This window comes from Callithrix jacchus, chromosome 5 (genome assembly GCF_049354715.1).
Source record: "Callithrix jacchus isolate 240 chromosome 5, calJac240_pri, whole genome shotgun sequence".
Taxonomy (NCBI): domain Eukaryota; kingdom Metazoa; phylum Chordata; class Mammalia; order Primates; family Cebidae; genus Callithrix; species Callithrix jacchus.
In genome coordinates this window covers 6,624,429-6,643,660 of record NC_133506.1, presented here as the reverse complement: position 1 = coordinate 6,643,660, position 19,232 = coordinate 6,624,429, and the positions used below count along the sequence as shown (strand labels likewise).

The following is a 19,232-nucleotide window of genomic DNA, read 5'->3' as shown; positions in this document are numbered from 1 at the left end:
GCTGAGTTGTTCTCAGCTACGTGTTAATACCCCCTGAACCAGGATCTTATCAATGACACTGTCATTCCCAACTCAACCATAAATCCTCCTGAGGAGAGGGATCCCTGGGGTCCCTGATGAACAACCCCAGTCCTCCATAACAGCTTAGGTACTGCGTTGGCTCTCCACCGCAGCTTAGAGAATGACACCGCCTTCCCGATAAGGAGCCCAAGGCTTGGAGCTTGGGAACTTTTCCAAGAACGATACCGCAAAGGGGCAGCAGAGGAAGGCCTTGAGCCCTGATCTTCTGGAGTCTGGCCAAGGGCTCTTCCCATAGTCCCTGTCCCCATCCTGTCCCCACGGTCACCCTGTGTACCCAGCACTAGGGGCAGGGATTGAGTTCCCAAATCACGAGCCCCGCCCACAGCAGCAGCTAGTTCCCGGGGCCCAGCAGGTATCCAGAAAACCCGCCCATGCCAGAGGCCAGTCTCAAGGTCTGGGGCCACTGGGTTGACTCTGAGCCAATTTCTTGTCTCTACCTCTCTTTTTCCTGAATAGGCAAAACCACAAAAACTGGCCTTTAGGACCTGCATGGGGAGCTGGGCATTTACACCTATAGGCAGGGCATGCTTAGCTATATATGCATGATAATAATTATAATAATAATGGCAATGACAGCAGCCGCAGTGCTGACGGCCAACACTCACCGAGCACCCAACCATGACCTTTAAGAAGCCCTCAGTGCTCACTACAGCCTCCAGCGAGGCAGGTTCCCTTAGTACTCCCACTTGTTGGATGTAGAAACTGAAGCACAGAGAACTTCAGCAAGCCGTCCAAGTCACACAGCAGTGGATTCAGGATTCAAACCGAGGCAACCCCGCTCCAGGGCCACATATGTTGGGCACAAAGGGACTAGACCCCTCCATGCAGGGGAACCAGGGGGCAGGGGATGGGGTGGACTGGCCACTTCTCAGGCCCTGGGAACTGCCGGGGTTTCTGTTGTTTGTTTTGAGTCGGACTCTCGCTCTGTCGCCCAGGCTGGAGTACAGTTACATGATCCTGGCTCACTGCACCCTCCACCTCCTGGGTTCAAAAGGATTCTCCTGCTTCAGCCTCTCAAGTAGCTAGGATTACAGGCATGCACCATCATGCCTGGCTAATTTTTGTATTTTTAGTAGAGACGGCTTGTTTCACCATGTTTCACCATGTTGGCCAGGCTGGTCTCGAACTCTTGACCTCAATTGATCCATCCATCTCGGCCTCCCAAAGTGCTGAGACTGCAGGCATGAGCCACTACGTCCAGCCAACTGCCAGTTTTGGTTTGTGTTTTAAATCATGTGCGTGCACTGCCTGTGGTACACCCTCGTCCACCTTGCCCCCCCCCCCCCACCGGGAGGCCTCTTCCCTCCTCTCTCCATGGCATGGCTTGCTTCCTCACAAGAGGCTTCCCTGCTTCCTCTCTGGCCACCCAGGCACTCTCTCCCTGTCCTAATTCCCCGGGAGGCTGCCCAAGATCACACACTGGCCACCCGTCTGCTCCTGGGGTGGCTGGCCATGCTCTTGACCTGGCCTGAGTGAGGGGCTGCACCTCCCCATTTAGCCCCCACCCGCTGTGGGCAGAGGCCTGGTCTCACAGGAGCCGGTAGGCGCCTCTCCCAGCCTTGATTGATGTGGAGTGGCCAGTGGCTGGCTGTGGGGTTCCATGCCACTCTGTACCCTACCTGAGCTGCAGAATCCCTGCTGGATTCCTGAGGGTGAACCTTGTGCCTAAGCGGCATATCCCAGCGTTGGCACCCTCTGCCAGGCAGACTCACACCCGACTCCCCAACCTGGGACCAACCACCGTCCAAGCCCATGTAACACCACAGGGGATCCCAGGAGCTAAGCCTTGCTGTCAGAAGGATGGTGATTCAGGGAGCCGAGGACACAACCCTTCCCCACTGTGCGAGCTCAGGTCTGTGCTCCGCCTCTTCCCAGCTGTGTGCTCTTGGGCATCTTACTTAACCTATCTGAGCCTCCAAATCTCCTCTGGCGAGATGAGGATCATAGCGGTTGCCAGGTTTGGACGGTCACATGGGGTTGTGTGCATAAAGTGTTGAGCACAGAGCCTGGCGCTTCATAAGGGCTAGACAATACTGTCTGTGTCACGACTGCCATTCTCACTCTGTAGCGAACACCGACCAAGTACTTCATGCATTCCAGATTCTCCCCACAGCAACTCTAAGAAGTAGCTGACATCTCTCTCCCATTTTACAGATGTGAGAATGGAAGAAGTTAAGATGGATCCAGGCCGGTTGGTGAGTCAGGATTTGAACCCAGGGCTCTCGGACCCGTTCAGTCCCGTAATGCGCAGCCTGGATTCCATGGGGCCCACTGCCCCTCGCTCCTCCTCCCCAGGGACAAGCCTCTGATTGGAGCAGTAGCCTCTGCTTCCCACCTCCTTTGGCTGGGCGCTGTCCCTTTGCCCTCCGGATTCCATCAAGGCCTCCTCTCCTCCAGATCTGGGGACCAGGGTTCTGTCTATCCTAGAGGCAAACCCAGCTGACGACCGCCCTCTTGGCAGCCCCCCAGCCCAGTTTCCCTGAACATGCTCTGGCTTCTACCTCTGCCCACCGCCCCTTCTGCAGCATTCTGTTCCAGCGTCCCCTTCCCCTACCCAGGACTCCACATCCGTAGGTCTAAGTGCCACTGGCCACGCCAGAGGCCTAAGCAGAGAGCAGCTTGTTTCTGTGCTGAGCACTTGACATGGAGTCTCTCTTCACCTCCCCCAGGCAACCCTGAGAGATATCACATCTTTTTTTTTTTTTTTGACAGGGTCTCACTGTCACCCAGGCCGGATGGAGTGCAGTGGCACAACCATGGCTCACTGCAGCCTTAACCTCCCAGGCTCAAGCACAACAAGGACCACGTGTGTGCGCCCCCGTGCCCAGCTAATTTGTTTAGTTATTACAGAGACAGGGTCTCGCTATATGGCCAGAGCTGTTCTAGAACTCCTGAGCTCAAGCAATCCTCACACCGCAGCCTCCCAAAATGCTGGTATTACAGGCATGAAACCCTGTGCCTGGCCTGGATCCATTTTACAGATGGAGAAAACTGTGGCTCAGAGAGGGGCAGCAAGTTGCTGCAAGGTCGCTCAGCAAGTGAGTCCCAGCGTTCTACTGAAACCCCAGCCTGTCTGAGCTCCAGAGCCCCACGCGGCGGCACTGCCTCACCTGACTTCGCCACAGCTTCTGGGGCTACTGATTCCGTCACAGTCACAATCATGACTGTAGCTCCTTTTCATTGAGGGCTTGACTGTGTCCACACCTTAGTATAGATACTTCCACACAATAGCATACAAGGGGGATGTAACTGATGCCATAGCTATTAACATCCCACTTTACAGATGAGGAAACTGAGGCTGAGAGAGGGAAAGTAACTTACCCTAGACTGCACAGCAGTTAGCGGCGGAGACTGGACACGGCCCCTGGCTCCAGACCCCAACTACTCTGCTGACCTGCAAGGCGCTCAAATCGACATAAAGCCCATCCCCAAAAGCCTGCTCCTGTCCCAACCTCAAGAGCTCCAGAGAGCATCCATCCTCCATGGAGCCTCCCAGCCTGAGCCCTCCGAGCGGCCTCCCTTCTTCTCTCCCCTCAGCCCAGGCTTTCCTGTCGCCCCACAGAGAGCTTCAGAACCACTCTTGGGAGCTTCACGGCTGCTGGCTTCGGGGTCTTTGCTCTGAGAGACTCCAAGACGAAGCAGCAGCCCCCACTCTGTGGCCTGCCTGGGAGGCCTGGTTTTATGCCATCGTCCCAGCTACTCCCAGGGGTACAAGTTTTATCACCCACTTACACAGAAGGGGTCAGGGATCAGAAGAGGAAAGCCATTTGTCTAGGACCACATAGCTGGTGCCAGAGTCGGGATCCCAGTGCAGGACTGTCCTTGGCCATATTGCCTTCTGGGTGTCCCTACAGTGGTTCTGCCCAGCCAAGAGCCCCTGCTGCCCGGGCAGACCCCTCTCCACATCCCTATGACACAACAATCCCACTCGTTAAACATTTCACATGGATTCTTGCCTTTCATCTTTCCCAGCAACCCTGCAGGGGAAGGGCAATCATCAGACCCATTTTACAGATGAAGAAACTGAGGCACCAAGTGGTTGCTTACTGGGGGCCCAGCAGAGCCTGTGCCTTTGTTTCCTAACCTGTAGAATGGGGTCATACAGGCTCTCGGGGTGCTTGAGGACTGTGAAAGACTGTGGAAACCAGGGGCTCTTGGAAACACCCCTGCGGGCTGTCCTCAGACAAGGCCAGAGGCCCAAGTGTGTTTTTCCCGACTCGCCAGCCTGCAGTCAGGGCCTGGCCTGCTGAAGGAAGGGCCCCATGTCTCCTTGAACATTTCCTCAGTCCGGGGATGCCGAGAAAACGATGAGTCATCCACCCAAGTGTAGGCCTCCCAGGAGCCTGTGTCGGGTCCCAGCCAGAGGGGAGGGTTCTGAGCTGGAGAGGAGGCCCGGGGAACACGATGACTCCCACGCAGGCCCCACCAAGGCCTGAGCCATGGGGTCCCCTCCGTGGCCTCCCACAGCCACAGGCTGCCAGCGTGGAGGACACCTTTGGATGCTGCCCCCCAGACCCTGCCCCTGCGCCTTGCACCTTCTCCCCATCTGTACGTCTGCCTGAGCTTTCCGGTTTCCTAGACCACTCTTCCCACCCAGGAAACCTGGGGTGGATTGTGACCCTCTGGCCTCCCTCGCCCCACTCCCCCCTCACCTGCCCCAGCCACTCAACCTCCGGTCCTTCGAGGAAACCCACCAGACCTCTCTCCCTGACCTGGCTATGTCTCCACCTCCTGGTCCTCCTCCTCCATCACCCTCTTGCCTCCTGCCATAGCATCCCAGTGCTCCTTCTAAAACCCCAATATGACCTTAGCTCCCTCCCCGTAAGCAAGCACCCTCCTACCAGCTCCCTGCTGTGCCTGACCCGATGGGCTCCTCAGATCCCTCTCCTCCATCTGGCTCCAACCAGTCTTGCCAGCTCACCCCCTCAAGACCCCACCATGGTTCTCAAGCTGACTTGGCCATTTACTCATCCCTGCTGCACCTAGAATGTTCTTCCAAACATGCTTCTCTGGAAAAATCGGGCCTGGGATCTGCCGTATACAGCCCGTGCTGACCCTGCCAAAACCAGTCCCATCCACCAGAATAAGCCCCTCCATGCTCTGCTCTTGCTGAAAAGTCCTTTTCGGCCTTCAAGGTTCAGCTGAAATGTCACTTCCCCAAGGACTTCCCAGGCCCTGAACCTCGGGAGGGTGGGTCTGCACCTTGGGGCTCCTCAGAGCCTCTGTCCAGAACTAGGCAGTTCTCAGAACCCGGCTCTGAGGCATCTTATGGCCCCTCCTGCCCCGTGGGGATCCCCTTAAGGGCAGGGGCTGCTCTGGGTCCTGGGGATATAGCAGCAAAAAAAAAAAAAAACCAGATGCAGGCTGGGCACGGTGGCTCGAGCTTGTAATCCCAGCACTTCGGAGGTCCGAGGCAGGCAGATCACAACGTCAGGAGATCAAGACCATCCTGGCAAACGCGGTGAAACCCTGTCTGTACTAAAAACACAAAAAATTAGCCGGGTGTGGTGGCAGACGCCTGTAGTCCCAGCTACTTGGGAGACTGAGGCAGGAGAATCGCTTGAACCCGGGAGGCGGAGGTTGCAGTGAGCTGAGATTGTACCACTGCACTCCAGTCTTGGTGACAAGAGTGAGACTCTGTCTCAAAAACAAAAACATAAACAGATGCAGTCTGCCCTGCTGGAGCTCATGGCCTTGTGGGTAGGCAGACCCTAAGCACAGAAACTAATGAAATACATAGAATGTCAGGGAGTGTTAAGGGCCACAGAGGAAAAATCAAGTAGAAAAGAGAATGGGGGAGGGTCCAAGGGACCTAAGGTGGTCCTCACTGGGTGATCAGGGAGGCCCTCTCTGAGCAGGTGACATTCGATTTGAGCAACGATCCGAAGCAGGAGAAGAGCTGACCATGCAGAAATCTGAAGAAAGAGTATTCCAAGCTGGGGCAAGGCCAGTGCAACGGCCCTGGGGCAGGACTCCATTAGGCATGTTTGGAGAATAGCGACGAGGCCAGTGTGGCTAAGGCCAAATGAACAAGGCGGGAGGGAAGTGGGAGTGGCGGCAGCCGGGGCCAGCGCACACTGGGAAGGCACGGACTCCTGCTTTGAGTGACACAGGAGTCTTGGAGGGTTCTGAACCGAGGAGGGAGAGAACCTGTTGGGCTTTCCAAGGTTTCCTCTGGCTATTTGTGGGAAGGAAGAGTTATGGGGCAGGGGGCAGGGGACAAGGTAGACTCAGCGGGCCCCTTGGGGAGGCTGCTGTCTCTCCAGGCTTGGACCAGGCTGGAGGCAGTGGAGGCTATGAGACATGGTAGAATTTGAGACGTGCTTTGAAGGTAGAACCAACAGGATTTGCAAATGGGTCGGATGGGGAGGGAGAGGAGGTCAGAGAAAGAGGTCAGGAGTGACTCTCTCAGGTGTGGCCAAGGAAGGGGAAGGTTGCAGTGTGCTGCCTATAGGAAAGGCCATGAGGGAGGGAATGAATGAATGACATGAGCTTGGGCACCAGAGGCTCATATCCAGCCCTAGAGCTCAGTGGGACCTTGAGTGAGTTCCCTCCACTTGCCTTAGTTTTCCCATCTGCAGCAGAGGAGCTCCATGCCCAGGGTGGCCAAGAGGACTAGTATTCTGGGATCTACAACTGTGTGGGTGAGAGGATGGGCCCAGCCTGCCTGCTCTGCCGTCTCCCCACTCCCCTGCACTCCCCTCTGCTGGCCCACCAGCCTCCCCAGGCCAGGCCTGCAGCTGCAGTTGAAACCGGCGGGGAAGGGCATGGACGAGAGGCAGGGGTGGCAGCTGTCTCCCACTAGGCTGGGTCTGGCCAGGTGGGCGGGTGGCCTCGAGGTCTAGAAAGTCTAAGTGGGGTGCCCTCAAGGGAGTGGGTAGAGATCTAGGGCACCCCTGCCACCTTCACCCCCCAGGGGTCTTCCCGTGGACCCCCAGCCTCCAGGCCCTGGGGTGGAGGGTCAGACAGAGCCCTGGAGCTCCAGCCCAGCTGTGTGCTCACTGTGCACTTTGGGGAGGTTCGCTGGCCTCTCTGGTACCAAGTTCTCATCTACTTCACAGAACTCAGGGGAGAGTAAATAGAATAGTGTATGTGGCACACAGAAGCAGGAGCTTGAAAAACTGGGAGATGGGCTCAGACCCCTGCCTGAGGGAAGCAGTCATTACTCCAGCCATTACCTGTTCTGCTTAAAACTCCAGAGCCCCAGGAACTCATGTTCCCAGCCAGGGGGCCAAGTGGGGGTTGGGTCCACAAGGGAGAAGGGGCGGGGCCAGGCGGGGTCTGGTCCATGGAGAAGGGGCGGGACCAGGCTTGTCCCTCTCCTCAGCAGGTGCCTGACAAGCCTTGGTAAAGCCCTCCAGCGCCCCTCCTTGACCTTTGGGATCTGGCACCTGGGAGGAATTCAGAGGCAGGGAGATCACTGGAGCCTTCTGTGTGTAAAAGATAATGCGGTTCACTGCAGGGCGGGAACCAATCAGGGCAGAAAGAGACCCTGAGCTTGCAAGTTCCCAGCTCTGGGGCTCATGCCACACCTCCATCCCTCACCAAGACTTCTGGTGCCAGGTGCAGTGCCTACCACCTGTAAGCCCAGCTACTTGGGACGTTGAGGCAGGAGGATCACTTGAGCCTAGAGTTTAAGACCACTCTGGGCAACAAAGCAAGAACCTGTCTTTAAAAAAAAAAAAGAAAGAAAGAAAGAAAAGAAAAGAAAAAAGAGAGGGCCGGGCGCGGTGGCTCACGTCTATAATCCCAGCACTTTGGGAGGCCGAGACGGGTGGATCATGAGGTCAAGAGATCGAGACCATCCTGGTCAATGTGGTGAAACCCCGTCTCTACTAAAAAATATATATATATATATATATATAAATTAGCTGGGCATGGTGGCGCGTGCCTGTAATCCCAGCTACTCAGGAGGCTGAGGCAGGAGAATTGCCTGAACCCAGGAGGCGGAGGTTGCGGTGAGCTGAGATCACGCCATTGCACTCCAGCCTGGGTAACAAGAGCAAAACTCCATCTCAAAAAAAAAAAAAAAAAGAAAAGAAAAAAGAGAAAAGACTGGGCGCTTCATCTCCCCTGTTCCATTCAATATTCACAGCATCTTGTATCGCCATCCCCAATTTCCAGATGAGGAATACTGAGGCTCAGTGAAATCACATAGCAGCTAACATTTGCTAAGATTTGCTACATCTGGGGGCCCTATGTGCATTAAAGCATTAATTTCCACATCAGTCCTAGTAGAGGATATGATTACAGGTCCATTTTACTGATGAGAAGATTAAGGCCACAGGAGGCAGAGGTTGAAGTGAGCCAACATTTGGTCACTGCACTCCAGCCTGGGTGACAGAGCCAGACCCTGTGTCAAAAAAAAAAGGAAAGAAAGAAAGAAAATTAAGGCCAAATTGATAAAAGGGCAGAGCTGGGTGTCACCCAGGCTGGAGTGCAGTGGCATGATCACAACTCACTGCAGCCTTTAACTCCTGAGCTCAAGTGATCCTCCTGCCTCAGCCTCCTGAGTAGCTGGGACTACAGGTGCATGCCACCATGCCTAATTTTTTAAAAATTTTGTATAGAGCTGGGGTGTCACCATGTCCCTAGGCTGGCAGGCCTGGCTTTGACATGAGTTAGCAGGGTGGCCTTGAGCATGTTCCTTACCATCCTCAAATGACAGCAGAGACTGCCAGCTTGCCAAGAAGTGTAGCTTTGGAGCCCATTTTCCAGAGAAGGAAACAGACTCAGAGAGGCCAGGCAGGCTGCTTGCCCAAGGTCATGTGGCGATGAAGTGGCTGAGTTAGGACCCCATAGGCTCTGGCCCCCTCACTTCAAGTTCAGAGCCTTTTCTCCCTGAAAATCTCCAGCCCCGTGCTTGGCTTCGGGCTTTGTTATTATAGGATCACAGCTAGAGGCAGGTAGGGGGTGGGGTGGGAAGCCGGAACAAGGAGATGCCTTGGCCGCAGTCATGGGGACAGGGGCACAGCACCAGCTCTTATGCCCACTGCTTGGCTTCAGCCAGCTGCTGAGACGCCAGGGATGGCAGGGGCCAGGGCAGCAGCTCGGGGGACTCAGCGGTGATGAAGGACACCCCTGCGGGACAGGGTGAGTCTGATCCAGACCTCACACATGTGTGCACGAACATGCAGTCACACTGCAGCTGCCAAGGTCCACAGCCCAGGTGCCCACATAGATGCTGACAAACATGCAGAGGAGCCTCTCCACCTGCGCCCTGCACACACTCCACGCACGTACACTCACAGGCACTCCCAGCCTGCACATGGACAGGACAGCACACTCGCACCTACACGGTTGCACTTTTACACACACACATGCGCACATGCATGTTCTGGCCCGTGAGCGTGCACATGTGCTGTACTCAAATCACATGACCTCTGAGGTAAGAGCCGGCTTGAAGAAGGCCAGGTATGCCTGAGGCCCTCCACCTGGGTCCCCAGACTGCCCCAGCCACAGGCTCCCCACCCCCTCAATCCTCCCAGCAGCATTTCCGAGGTCCCAGATGGGCCTTCCAGCCTCCCAGACACACAGGGACAGCCAAGCAGCCTGCAGGGCCCATAAAGCGTGACATGAAGAACCTATGCTTTCAAGGAAGAAGGGTGCACAGTGTCCCCACCCCTCGGCAGAGAGTGATCCAGGGCTTAGAGGGGAGGCTCCAGGAAGGCAGAGTCTAGAACCCATCTGCATTACCCTGGCACCAAAATGCAGCCCCCCAGAGTTACCCAGGACCATGCCACCCAAATCACAAGGTGTAACTGACAAAAACGCACACCCCACCACTCATGAGAAATGCAAATGGGCCCTGGGCCAGACACCACTGTCAACCTTCTTCACAAAGCCCCCACAGGGCCCAGGACAACAGAGGAGTCCTCCCTCCTTCCTACCCCACACCCATCCTCGAGAACCCCAGGAAAGCCCACAGACTTTATGCTGTGCCAGTCCTGCCTCAGGCACCAGCCTGGGAATACAGACACCTTGACCAGAGGGATGCTTTGAAACTAATTCAGACTAAAGTGCAATGGACTGAAAGCGTGACATGAAGAACCTATGCTTTCAAATTGGATCAGGTTGCAAGACTCTTCAAAGTCAGATATACGGAAGGCCCCTGGCATCGGGGTGGCCAGGGGCAAGTTCTGAGCCTCCCTTAGCCTGTTTACTCCTGAAGTCTAGCACAACACGGGCCTCTAGGCTGCTGTGAGAATTCCACAAACTGATGCATATCGGCGCCTCAGCCCAGTGACAGGCACACAGTAGGTGACCCCTGAAACAGCTGCTGTTCTGGTAATTCAGAGAAAACCAGGAACCATTGAGGGACTCAAGCAAAGGTCACAGCACATATTACGCAGTGCTAAGTCAGAGGCCATTTCCCGCCCAGACCAGCGGCCGCAGGTGCCAAAGGTTTACACAAAAGCTCTGGGGAGAAAGACTTAGGACTGAAAATGCTTTCCACTAAATGAACGTTGTTGCAAACTGGGAAAAGACCACCATTAGTCAATTTGGGTAGCGGAACACCTGGGGTCCAGCTTTCGAAAGCCTGGTGTAGAGAGTGGAGTTTGGCAATCTGGAGGCTTCCCTGGGGGAATGGGGCTGTAATGGTGGGATTCCTGGCATGTGACAGGCCCACGGACAAGCTACAGCAGTACACAGAGAGCTCTGTTCCAGTCCTGGCTCCTGACAGATGGAAATTTCCTCTCTCTCGGCCTCAGTTTTCCCATCTGGAACATGGTACAGTTGGGCTGAGAACCTCTATCTCCACAGAGCCTTTGGGCTCTGTGATCCTAGGAACTGACAGACGGCCCAGAGCCCCACCTCAGCCCTAACCTGTGGCTCTGGGGACGGCTGCACTCCAAGAGGTCAGAGGAAAAGAAAAGGGGTTGTTTGACTTTGTGGCTGATGCCAGAATAGAAAGGGAGGGTCTCATCTCCAAGGGGTTCGCCTCCCCCACTTGGCAACCCACGGGGGCTGGATTTGAAGCAGGCCAAACCTAAGAAATAATAAATCCTCACCAGGCTTTGCCCGGCCAGGAAGCCCCCAGATGGCTCTTGTCATAAAGAGATCTTATCCCCACCAACACCCCTGGCTGCACGTGGAGGACTCCGCCCTCCTCCCTTCTGTCCCCTGCTTCCACCTTCTACTTCCTGTGACAACCTGCAAACTGGACGCCAACTTGCCTCTCCCGCCACGCCCAGGCTTCTCCTCGACCCCCGCCCTTCCCCACCCCCATCAGGGCCCCAGCTGCAGGAGGCCCTGCAGAGTGTAATTCCCCTCGCCCTCTCTCTGCCCTGGGCCCGTCCGGACAGATTAAGCCTTTGTCACACACACCCAGAAAAGCTCAGGGCCAGATGGGACAGGACAAGTGGTGTCAGATCATCGACCCGAGTCTGGCCAGGACTAGGAGAGGGCCCCGAACGCAGTACCGCATATGGCTGTGGGAGGAGGAAGGGAGGCCCAGGGTGGGGGCAGCCAGAGAGCAATGTGGAAGAGAGGTGACATGCCATGGCCACCCTGGGGACGAAGGCTCTATGGGGCCTGTCACTGCTGGGTGACCCAACTCCTACCTCCCCTATTCCTTGGAATCTTTCTACCTGCCCTCCCTTGAAGCTCCCATGGGCTTCTTTATCCTGTCCTCAGCTATACCCACCGCCCCCGACAGCTGGGTGACCTGGGAAGCAGGCACAGAGCCCCACCCACCCCAGCACCCCAGTGCCCATACAAGGCCTCTGGGTACTTAACAAATGCCTTGGACAAAGGTTTACGGCCCAATGACCTTCACAAAAACCCACCGAGGACCAAACTACAGGCTCTCTCCCAACTGATACCAGGGCCAAGCAAGGGTGTGTGGGTGTGTGTGTGTCACACACGCCAGGGAATGTAGATGTGCTTTGCACCTTTCAAAGGAGGTCCCATTCAGCCCCTCCCAGGAAGAGGCCCGGGCTGCCCCAGAATTCCCAGCAGGATTTTTCCTCTTGGATCAGTGAAAAGGAAAATGGAAATACAAAAATAATAACTGGGCCCCAGGAAGGTACTTGGAGATGGGGGTGGCAGGACTTGGGCATTTGCGGCTGGCTCCGGCTGGCTGGGCGAGTGGCAGGTAACTAACGGGCTCTCTGGGGACCTGCAGGCCAGGCAGGCGGGCGTGAGGCGCCTGAGGGGTGGGTTGTTGAGGGAGGGCATGTCTGTTGTGTTTGTCGTCCTCCTGGCAGCCTGGACTGGGAGACCTGGGTCCCCTTTCTCTGCCTCTCCAGCAGGTGGTCCCTCTGGAGGGCTCATTATTGGTCTGAGAGCCAGGGTGGAGGCTGGGGAAAGTCCCACTGTCAGGGGCGAGCAGGGTAGGTCAGCATGGGTTTCAAGGAGCCTCTGAAGCCAGCAACTGGCCCAGCAGGACCTGGGGCCCAGGCCTAGCACCCAGTTTCTGCATGTGGCCTGGATAGGGGGAAGGGGTGCTCAGCCTCCACAGCTGTGTAGATAGTGGATGACTGCTCCAGATGCCCGCTCCCTAGGGAGAAGTCGAGCCACACAGAGAGCCAGTGAGCCAGTGGCCAGGTGGGGGGGAGTCACCCCCCAACTCCAGGAGAGGGTGGACTCAGGGCTCCTGCCTCAGACTCAGGATATTGGACCAAGACTCCCAGCTCTTCGGGGAGGTGTAACCAGGATGGGGGGTGGGATGGGGCACCAACCTGGGAAGCCCTGATGGCAGAGGGCACTGACCCAGGGTAGGGGGCACAGACCCAACCAACGGTCTCGCGGGTCACTGACCTCAGAAAAACCGCACTCAGGCGGGGGGCAGTGACCAAAGATGCGGAGAACCGATGAGGGGACTGACCTGGCAGGGTGGGGAGGGCTGACCTATACTCCCCATCTGGGAAAGTGGGCACTGATTTGGGCTGGGGGAGGGGGTCCTGGACTCGATCGGGGGAGGGAACAATGACCCAGACTCGCCGGGTTTGGGCGAGAGTGCTGATTTAGGTTGGGGGGTCCCTGCCTCGAGCGCGCTGGGTCACTGCTCCGGCTTCCCCCTCGTGGAACCCGGTCCCGGCACGCCCCTCGGCCCGGCCCCATGTTCCCGGTCCGGCCTGCGGGAGGCGGCAGCGGCGCAGATGGGCTGCTGGCGGCCGCAGCGCGGTTATCAGCGCTCCTCGCAGATGGGCCAGCCGCCCTCTGCGCTCGCGGCTCCCACTCCCCGCGGCCTGCAGCCCCGTCCCCTGGGCGCGGGGGGGAGGCGCCTCCGGATCTGCTCCCCGGCTCCCGCCTCCCTCCCTCGCGGCCCCCTCACCCCGCAGGCCGGGCCCGGGCAGCCAGGAGGGGGAGGAGGAGGGGACAAGTGCACTTTTCGTAACGACCGAATCAATTGTGTGTGAAGAGCCCGCTCCGGCCGGGGACAGGGCTGAGCGCGGGGCGGGCGGGCCAGCCGGGGGAGGAGCGCGGAGGGGGGAGCGGGGGAGCGGGGGAGCGGGGGAGGGAGGCCGGCGCGGGGCGGCCCCGGCTCTTGCGCTCCGGCCGGGGAGGGAGCAAGAAGGGCGGGTGGGAGGCCGGCGCGGCCCGACTGGGTCGGGGGCGGAACGCACTAATGGAGGGTCTCGGAGACGGAAAGTTCAAAGCTCAACAGCGCCCCGGGAGCGGCCGCCCCACCAGCCCCCACCCTCTGCAGAACAATGGGGTCCCGGCGGGGGAGCCGCGGGGCCCCGCGCAGCACGCCCTCTCCAGGGCGCCCTGGGCCAGAGGGGACGCCCCCGCCCGGCCGCCTGCCTCCTCCCTTTAGGCGGCTGCGGTTCCCCGCCCCCTCCCCCCACGCCACCCCGCCCGGGCCGGGCCGGCCTGGGGGACGGGGGAGGGGAGGGGATGGATGGGTCAGGCCGGCCCTGTCCCGGGGAGGGGAGAACGAGGGGCCCGGGGGGCCGAGGGGGCGCCCCACCCACCCGCGGGAGGCTGCTCCTGCGCCAGGCTGCGGATCCGGCCGCCCCTCCCCGGGCCAGCTCCGGGTGGGGTCTGGGCGACAGTGCCCAGGCGAGCCCCCTCCCCTGGCGCTGGGAGGCCCAGCGCACTCCCCGTCCCGCGGCAGCCCCTACCTCCCTCCCCCCCACCCGGCGGCACCACCCTCCGCACACACACACATACACACCGCCCAGCCGGCCCGGGGGCGGGAGCGCGAGGCGCCCGGGACAGGCAGCCCCGGGGCGGGCGGGGGGAGGCTCGGGCTCCAGAGCAGCCGCCTGCTGGCGGGGGGGAGGGGACGGGAGGACGGAACACGCTGGGGTGAGCAGCCCGGGACAGCCCGCCCGGCACGGCCACGGCCCGGGCAGCGGCGCGGAGGGGGGCAGGGACGCCCCGAACCCGGAGCGCTGCCCAGGCGAGCCGGGGAGGGCCGGTGAGCAGGGACGCGTGCGCCTCCGGCGGCCCGACACACGGACAACCTCAGGGACACACGTTCGGACACACATCCACACCCCCACCCCGCCCCCGCCCGCCCGCCCCGAGCCCCGCCGCGGGACCCGCCCGCGGCCGCCGCGCGCGCACTCACCGAGCCCGTCTTGACCGGCACATACACCACTTGGCCCATCTTGGGTTCCCGGCCGCTGCCCAGGCGGAAGCCCTTGGAGCGCACCCAGAACTGGAACTTGCCTTTCTCGCCGGCGGCGGGGCCGCTGCCCGCACCGGTCCCGCCGCCGCCCTGCAGGACCTCGGCGATCCGCTGGTATTTGCTGCGTGTCACCGTCTTGGTTTTGGCCGAGTCGCCGTAGGTGCGCAGGCACCAGTCCCGGAACTGGCGGCCCAGCTCCGAGTCCCCGGGGCTGCGCTCGCGCTCCCAGCCCCCGCGCAGCAGCAGCGTCGGCTTCGGCATCCTCCCGCCGCGCCCGGCGCCCTCGGGGGCGGGCCGGCCGCCGGGCCGCCCGGTGCCGGGACTGGCCTGGGCTGTGCTGGGCCGGGCCGGGGCGCGCCGCGGCCGGGGCTGTCCCGCGGTGTGGCTCCGGCGCTGCTGCTGGATGGGCGCGGGCGGCGGCCGGACGCGCGGGGCTGCGGCGCGCTCTGTCCTGCTCGGGCGGCGGCGGCGGCGTTGGCGGCGGCGGCGGCGGCGGCTCCGACTCGCCTCCTGCTCCGCCTCCTCCTCCCCCCGGCCGGGATGCAGGAGCGTTGGAGGCAGCTCCGGGCCCGGAGGTGCAGAGGGGGCGGGCTGCCCCGCGGGCGGCCGGGGGAGGCAGGAGGCGGGGAGCGGCCCCGAGCGCGGGGAGCGAGACCGAGCCTGGGCGCGGGCGGCAGCAGTGGCTGTCAGCTTGCGCGGCTCATCCTGCTCCTGCTCCTGCTCCTGCTCAGGCTCCCGCTGCCGCGGCTCTTCCTCCTCCTCCTCCTCCCGCGCCCGCCTCCACCACGCCGCGGGATCCCACCTGTTAGAGCCGCGCAGCCTTCGCCACTGCCCGCCCCCCCTTCCTCCCGCGCCCGCCCGCCGGGCCCAGCCCCCGCCCGGCCCGGCCCCTGGGGGCGCGGGGGACGCTGCGCCCGCAGCCGCCGGGAGGGCAGGAGCCGCAAGCGCGCAGCGCCCAGCCACGGGACCGCGCTCCATCTGGCCGGGCTGGGCCCGGAGCTTCGCAGGCCCTGCTCCTCCCGGACGCGGCTGTCCCGTGGGGAGTAAGGCGCAGACCCCAGCCCAGCCGCCGACCTCCCGGCCGCCCCGCCCCACTTAGCCCGGCCCGGGAGATAGAGGGCAGGCTCCCCTTTCTAGCTCCCGCAACTGACCTCTCTCCTGTCAGCCGATGCCAGGAGAGTAGTGTTCCCCTGGGGGAACCCCACATCGTCACCCATCGGGGCCCCCAAACTTCCTTTCCTTTTGGCTCACCCTTAATTCCCCGAAGTTTGGCCAGCTTTGCCTCTGCTTGCCTGCTCCACTGCTCTGGGGCAGGCCCAGGCCCCCTGGGAAGTCGCCCGTGGCCTCAGCCCAGTCCCACCTCGGCCTCAGAAAACACTCAGCACATCCACAAACTCATCCTGAGACTCCCTGCCTTCCCAGGCGCGCCTTGTCCTAGAGTCTCTTGCTGAGTAAACTCAGGTGGCCCCACTGCCCGCCTCCTACCTGGGCAGATCTGACCTTGGGTAGAACTACCTGGCCCCCTCCGCCTTAATGAAATTACCAACATAAATAAAGGCACAGGCCAATTCACCAGGATTTCCCCTCCTACCCCCACTTCCTTAAGAGGTCATGAGGAATTGCACTTCTCTCCCTGGCGTCCCCTGGGTCCACCCCCTGTCCCCAGGACACTCCTGCAGGCAATTCCCCATCCAAGTCCTGAGACCCAGACTTTGGCTAGCGCAGGACCATCATTTCCTGCCTAGAAACTATGGGCTACACTCATCCCAAAGTCCCCCACCCCAGGACCTACTGCGTGCCATGTCCTGGCAACTCTGAGAGGCAGAGGGGATGGCCCCATTTTACAGAGGAAGTCCTGGGGCTTGGAGAGGTGGCCTGACCTGCTCAAGGTCACGCAGGAAGGAGGGGGTGGGTTTCAGCTCATGTGTATCTGGCTCCTACTGCCACATCACACACAGTCTTCCCCTTTCACCGCTGGGACAGAGCCGCACGCAGTGTATACCTGGCTCCTTTCCCCCAGTAGACAGGGAGCTCCAGATGCTCAGGGTCATATCTGACCCATCCTCATATGCACAGGCCCTAGCACCACACCTGGTACACAGTAGGTGCCAATAAATGCTGAAAGAACCCTAGAGGTCTCCCAAGTCCCAACCTCTCTGCATTTCACATGGGAGATTATTTTTAGATAATTTACATTTCCATGTTACTTTATATACACCAACAACTCCACAGTCATTTTTCCTCTTTATCTTCCCAAGAGCTCTTTTTGGATCTATGCTGGTAGGCATGACCGTTTTTAAGAGGTGACCACTCAGAGTGGGGAAGGCATACCCAAAGGCCAGCCCCAGGAGCACAGGGGCTTCTGCATTATGAAGCTCAGACCCTGAGTTTTTCAATGTGTCCCTTGATGGTTATCCTTCCAGCAGCCTCTTCCTGAGAGCAAAGGGAAGTCTAGCCTGCCAATGGTAATATAACTGGTGGCAAATATGCCTTGTGCCTGGGTGGTGGGGTCCCTGTGTGAGCCCTGGTCTCTCTGTCCAATTCCAGAACCCACTTCAATAACCACTAAGCCTGACCTCCTCCCCACCCAGTCGGTCTTTGCCTGCCTTTCAGAACCTAAAAACCTGGTTGTCAATCTCGGGCTGAGTTTCAGCACAGCAGATGCACAGAGTGTCATGTGAAGAACATAGACTTCAGGTAGAGTCGGAGTTGGAAGTGAATCCTGACGATTGTTTGCCGTGGCATTCTTCACGCTCACAGGTCCCACCTGGCTACTTCCCAACTGCAAGAAGCCATCATTCCACTCTTTGCTGGGTGACCTCAGGCAGGTCACTGAGCCCCCACTTCATCATCTGTATAATGGGGCAGAATGTCATGGATGTAGAGATTCCACAGGATGAGAGTGCCATTTTCTCCCTCATGGGGCCTCGAACTATCCAAGGAGGAAGACAGGCATTGCTGTGCTTCATTCATTCGTTCAATAAACATTTATTTCACAGCCATTCTGCAGAAGGGGCTTGGGATATGGTCATGGGATCCCTGAGGCCCCTGCCCTACTGGAGCACACCAGTGGGTATGGAAGACAGCTATTGAGCAAACCAGCAATTGATTACAACAGCCCAGGGAATGGACCACAAAGCAAAGAGGGAGCTGTGATCGCAAATAATGCAGAAAAGGGGCTGCTTTTCTTGGGGGGATCAGGGAAGGCCCCTCTGAGCAGGGAGCATTTGAGCAGTAACTTAAATGACAGGTGCCAAGGCATGCTGTTCCTGCATTCCAGGCAGAGGGAAGAGCAAGAGCAAAACCAGCAAGGTGGGAAGGAGATTGGCATTTTCCAGAAGCTGGGAAGCAGCCAGTATGGTGAAGCAAGGGAAGAGGGGTTGGAGGGCAGGAGTCTTCAAGACCCTGGGAAATCCTTTGGATGGCATTCCAGCTGCTATGGGAGCTACTAGCGGGTTTTAAACGAGCGAGACTGTGGGATAGAGAAGAAGTGAGGAGCGGAGGGCAGCTGCAGGGGTCCAGAGGTCTGTGGTCTTGGAGGTCAAAGGCCTGGAGCTCTCCCCGATATGTGGCAGCTCACCGCACCAGGCACGTCCCAGCCTCTTGCCCTGAGGGCTCCTGGGAGAGCGGAGGTGGAGGAGGCTGAGCCAAGGAGTGAGAACGGCCTACTGCGGCCCATCCCCACTTCTGCAGAAACAGAGCCTGGGTCTTCGGCCTCTCGGTGTCACGGGGGGTCTTCTAGAAGGGGCATGCTGGGTTGAGGGTAGTCTCCCACAATGCCCAGCTCCGGGGGGGGATGCAATCACAATCCCAGGGGGCAGCTGCTCCTTTTTGATTCCCATTCTGGACACCTGCCAAAGGACAAAGCAGGCTGCCCCATGAATCAAAGGCCAGGAGATCCTCTGCATTTTTTAAAATTTTGAGACAGGGTCTAACTCTCCCAGGCTGAGTGCAGTGTCGAAATCATGGCTCACTGGAGCCTCTACTTCTGGGCTCAAGTGATCCTCCCACCTCAGCCTCCTCAGCAGCTGGGACCACAGGCATGCACCATCATACCCAGCTATTTTTTTAAAATTATTTTTTGTAGAGACAGAGACTCTCTTTGTTGCCCAGTCTGGTCTCAAACTCCTGGGCTCAAGTGATCCTTCCACCTTGGACTCCCAAAGTGCTGGGATTACAGGCATTAGCCACTATGCCCAGCCTCTGGATTTTTTTCTTCTTTTTCACATTTAGTCCAGGTGTCCAAGGGAGACTAGAGTCGAAGTGCATGGAGTCCAGGCCCCCAGGGCTTACATCCACTCCTAACATGGATAATAACACACTGAGTCATATCAGCTTGGTGACAAAGGGGTCTCAGAGTATACAGTCCAAACCCTTCCTCTGATAGATGGGTAAACTGAGTCCCACAGGAGAAAAGAGGATGAGGGCCGCAGGGCAGAGCCAAGCACCTGGCCTTTTCCTGGTTTGGCGCCAATCACCTGTCTTCCACTGAGCTCTGACCCTGGGTCCAGATGAGCGGGAATGCCTGCCACTCGGCGGTGAGGTAGCCCTGTCCCTGCCCACTAGG

At 59.1% G+C, this 19,232-nt stretch overlaps 1 protein-coding gene across 1 annotated transcript in view; it reads right to left on the bottom strand.

Moving 5' to 3' along the window:
• Positions 1-15,378, bottom strand: part of NOL4L (nucleolar protein 4 like) — a 145,971-nt gene extending 130,593 nt beyond the window's left edge. Inside the window, exon 1 of the mRNA XM_035298122.3 lies at positions 14,606-15,378. Within this exon, the coding sequence (XP_035154013.1) occupies positions 14,606-14,926 (321 nt within the window). The 5' untranslated portion in view covers positions 14,927-15,378. The remainder of the gene's footprint in view (positions 1-14,605) is intronic.
• Positions 15,379-19,232: the final 3,854 nt, after the last annotated feature.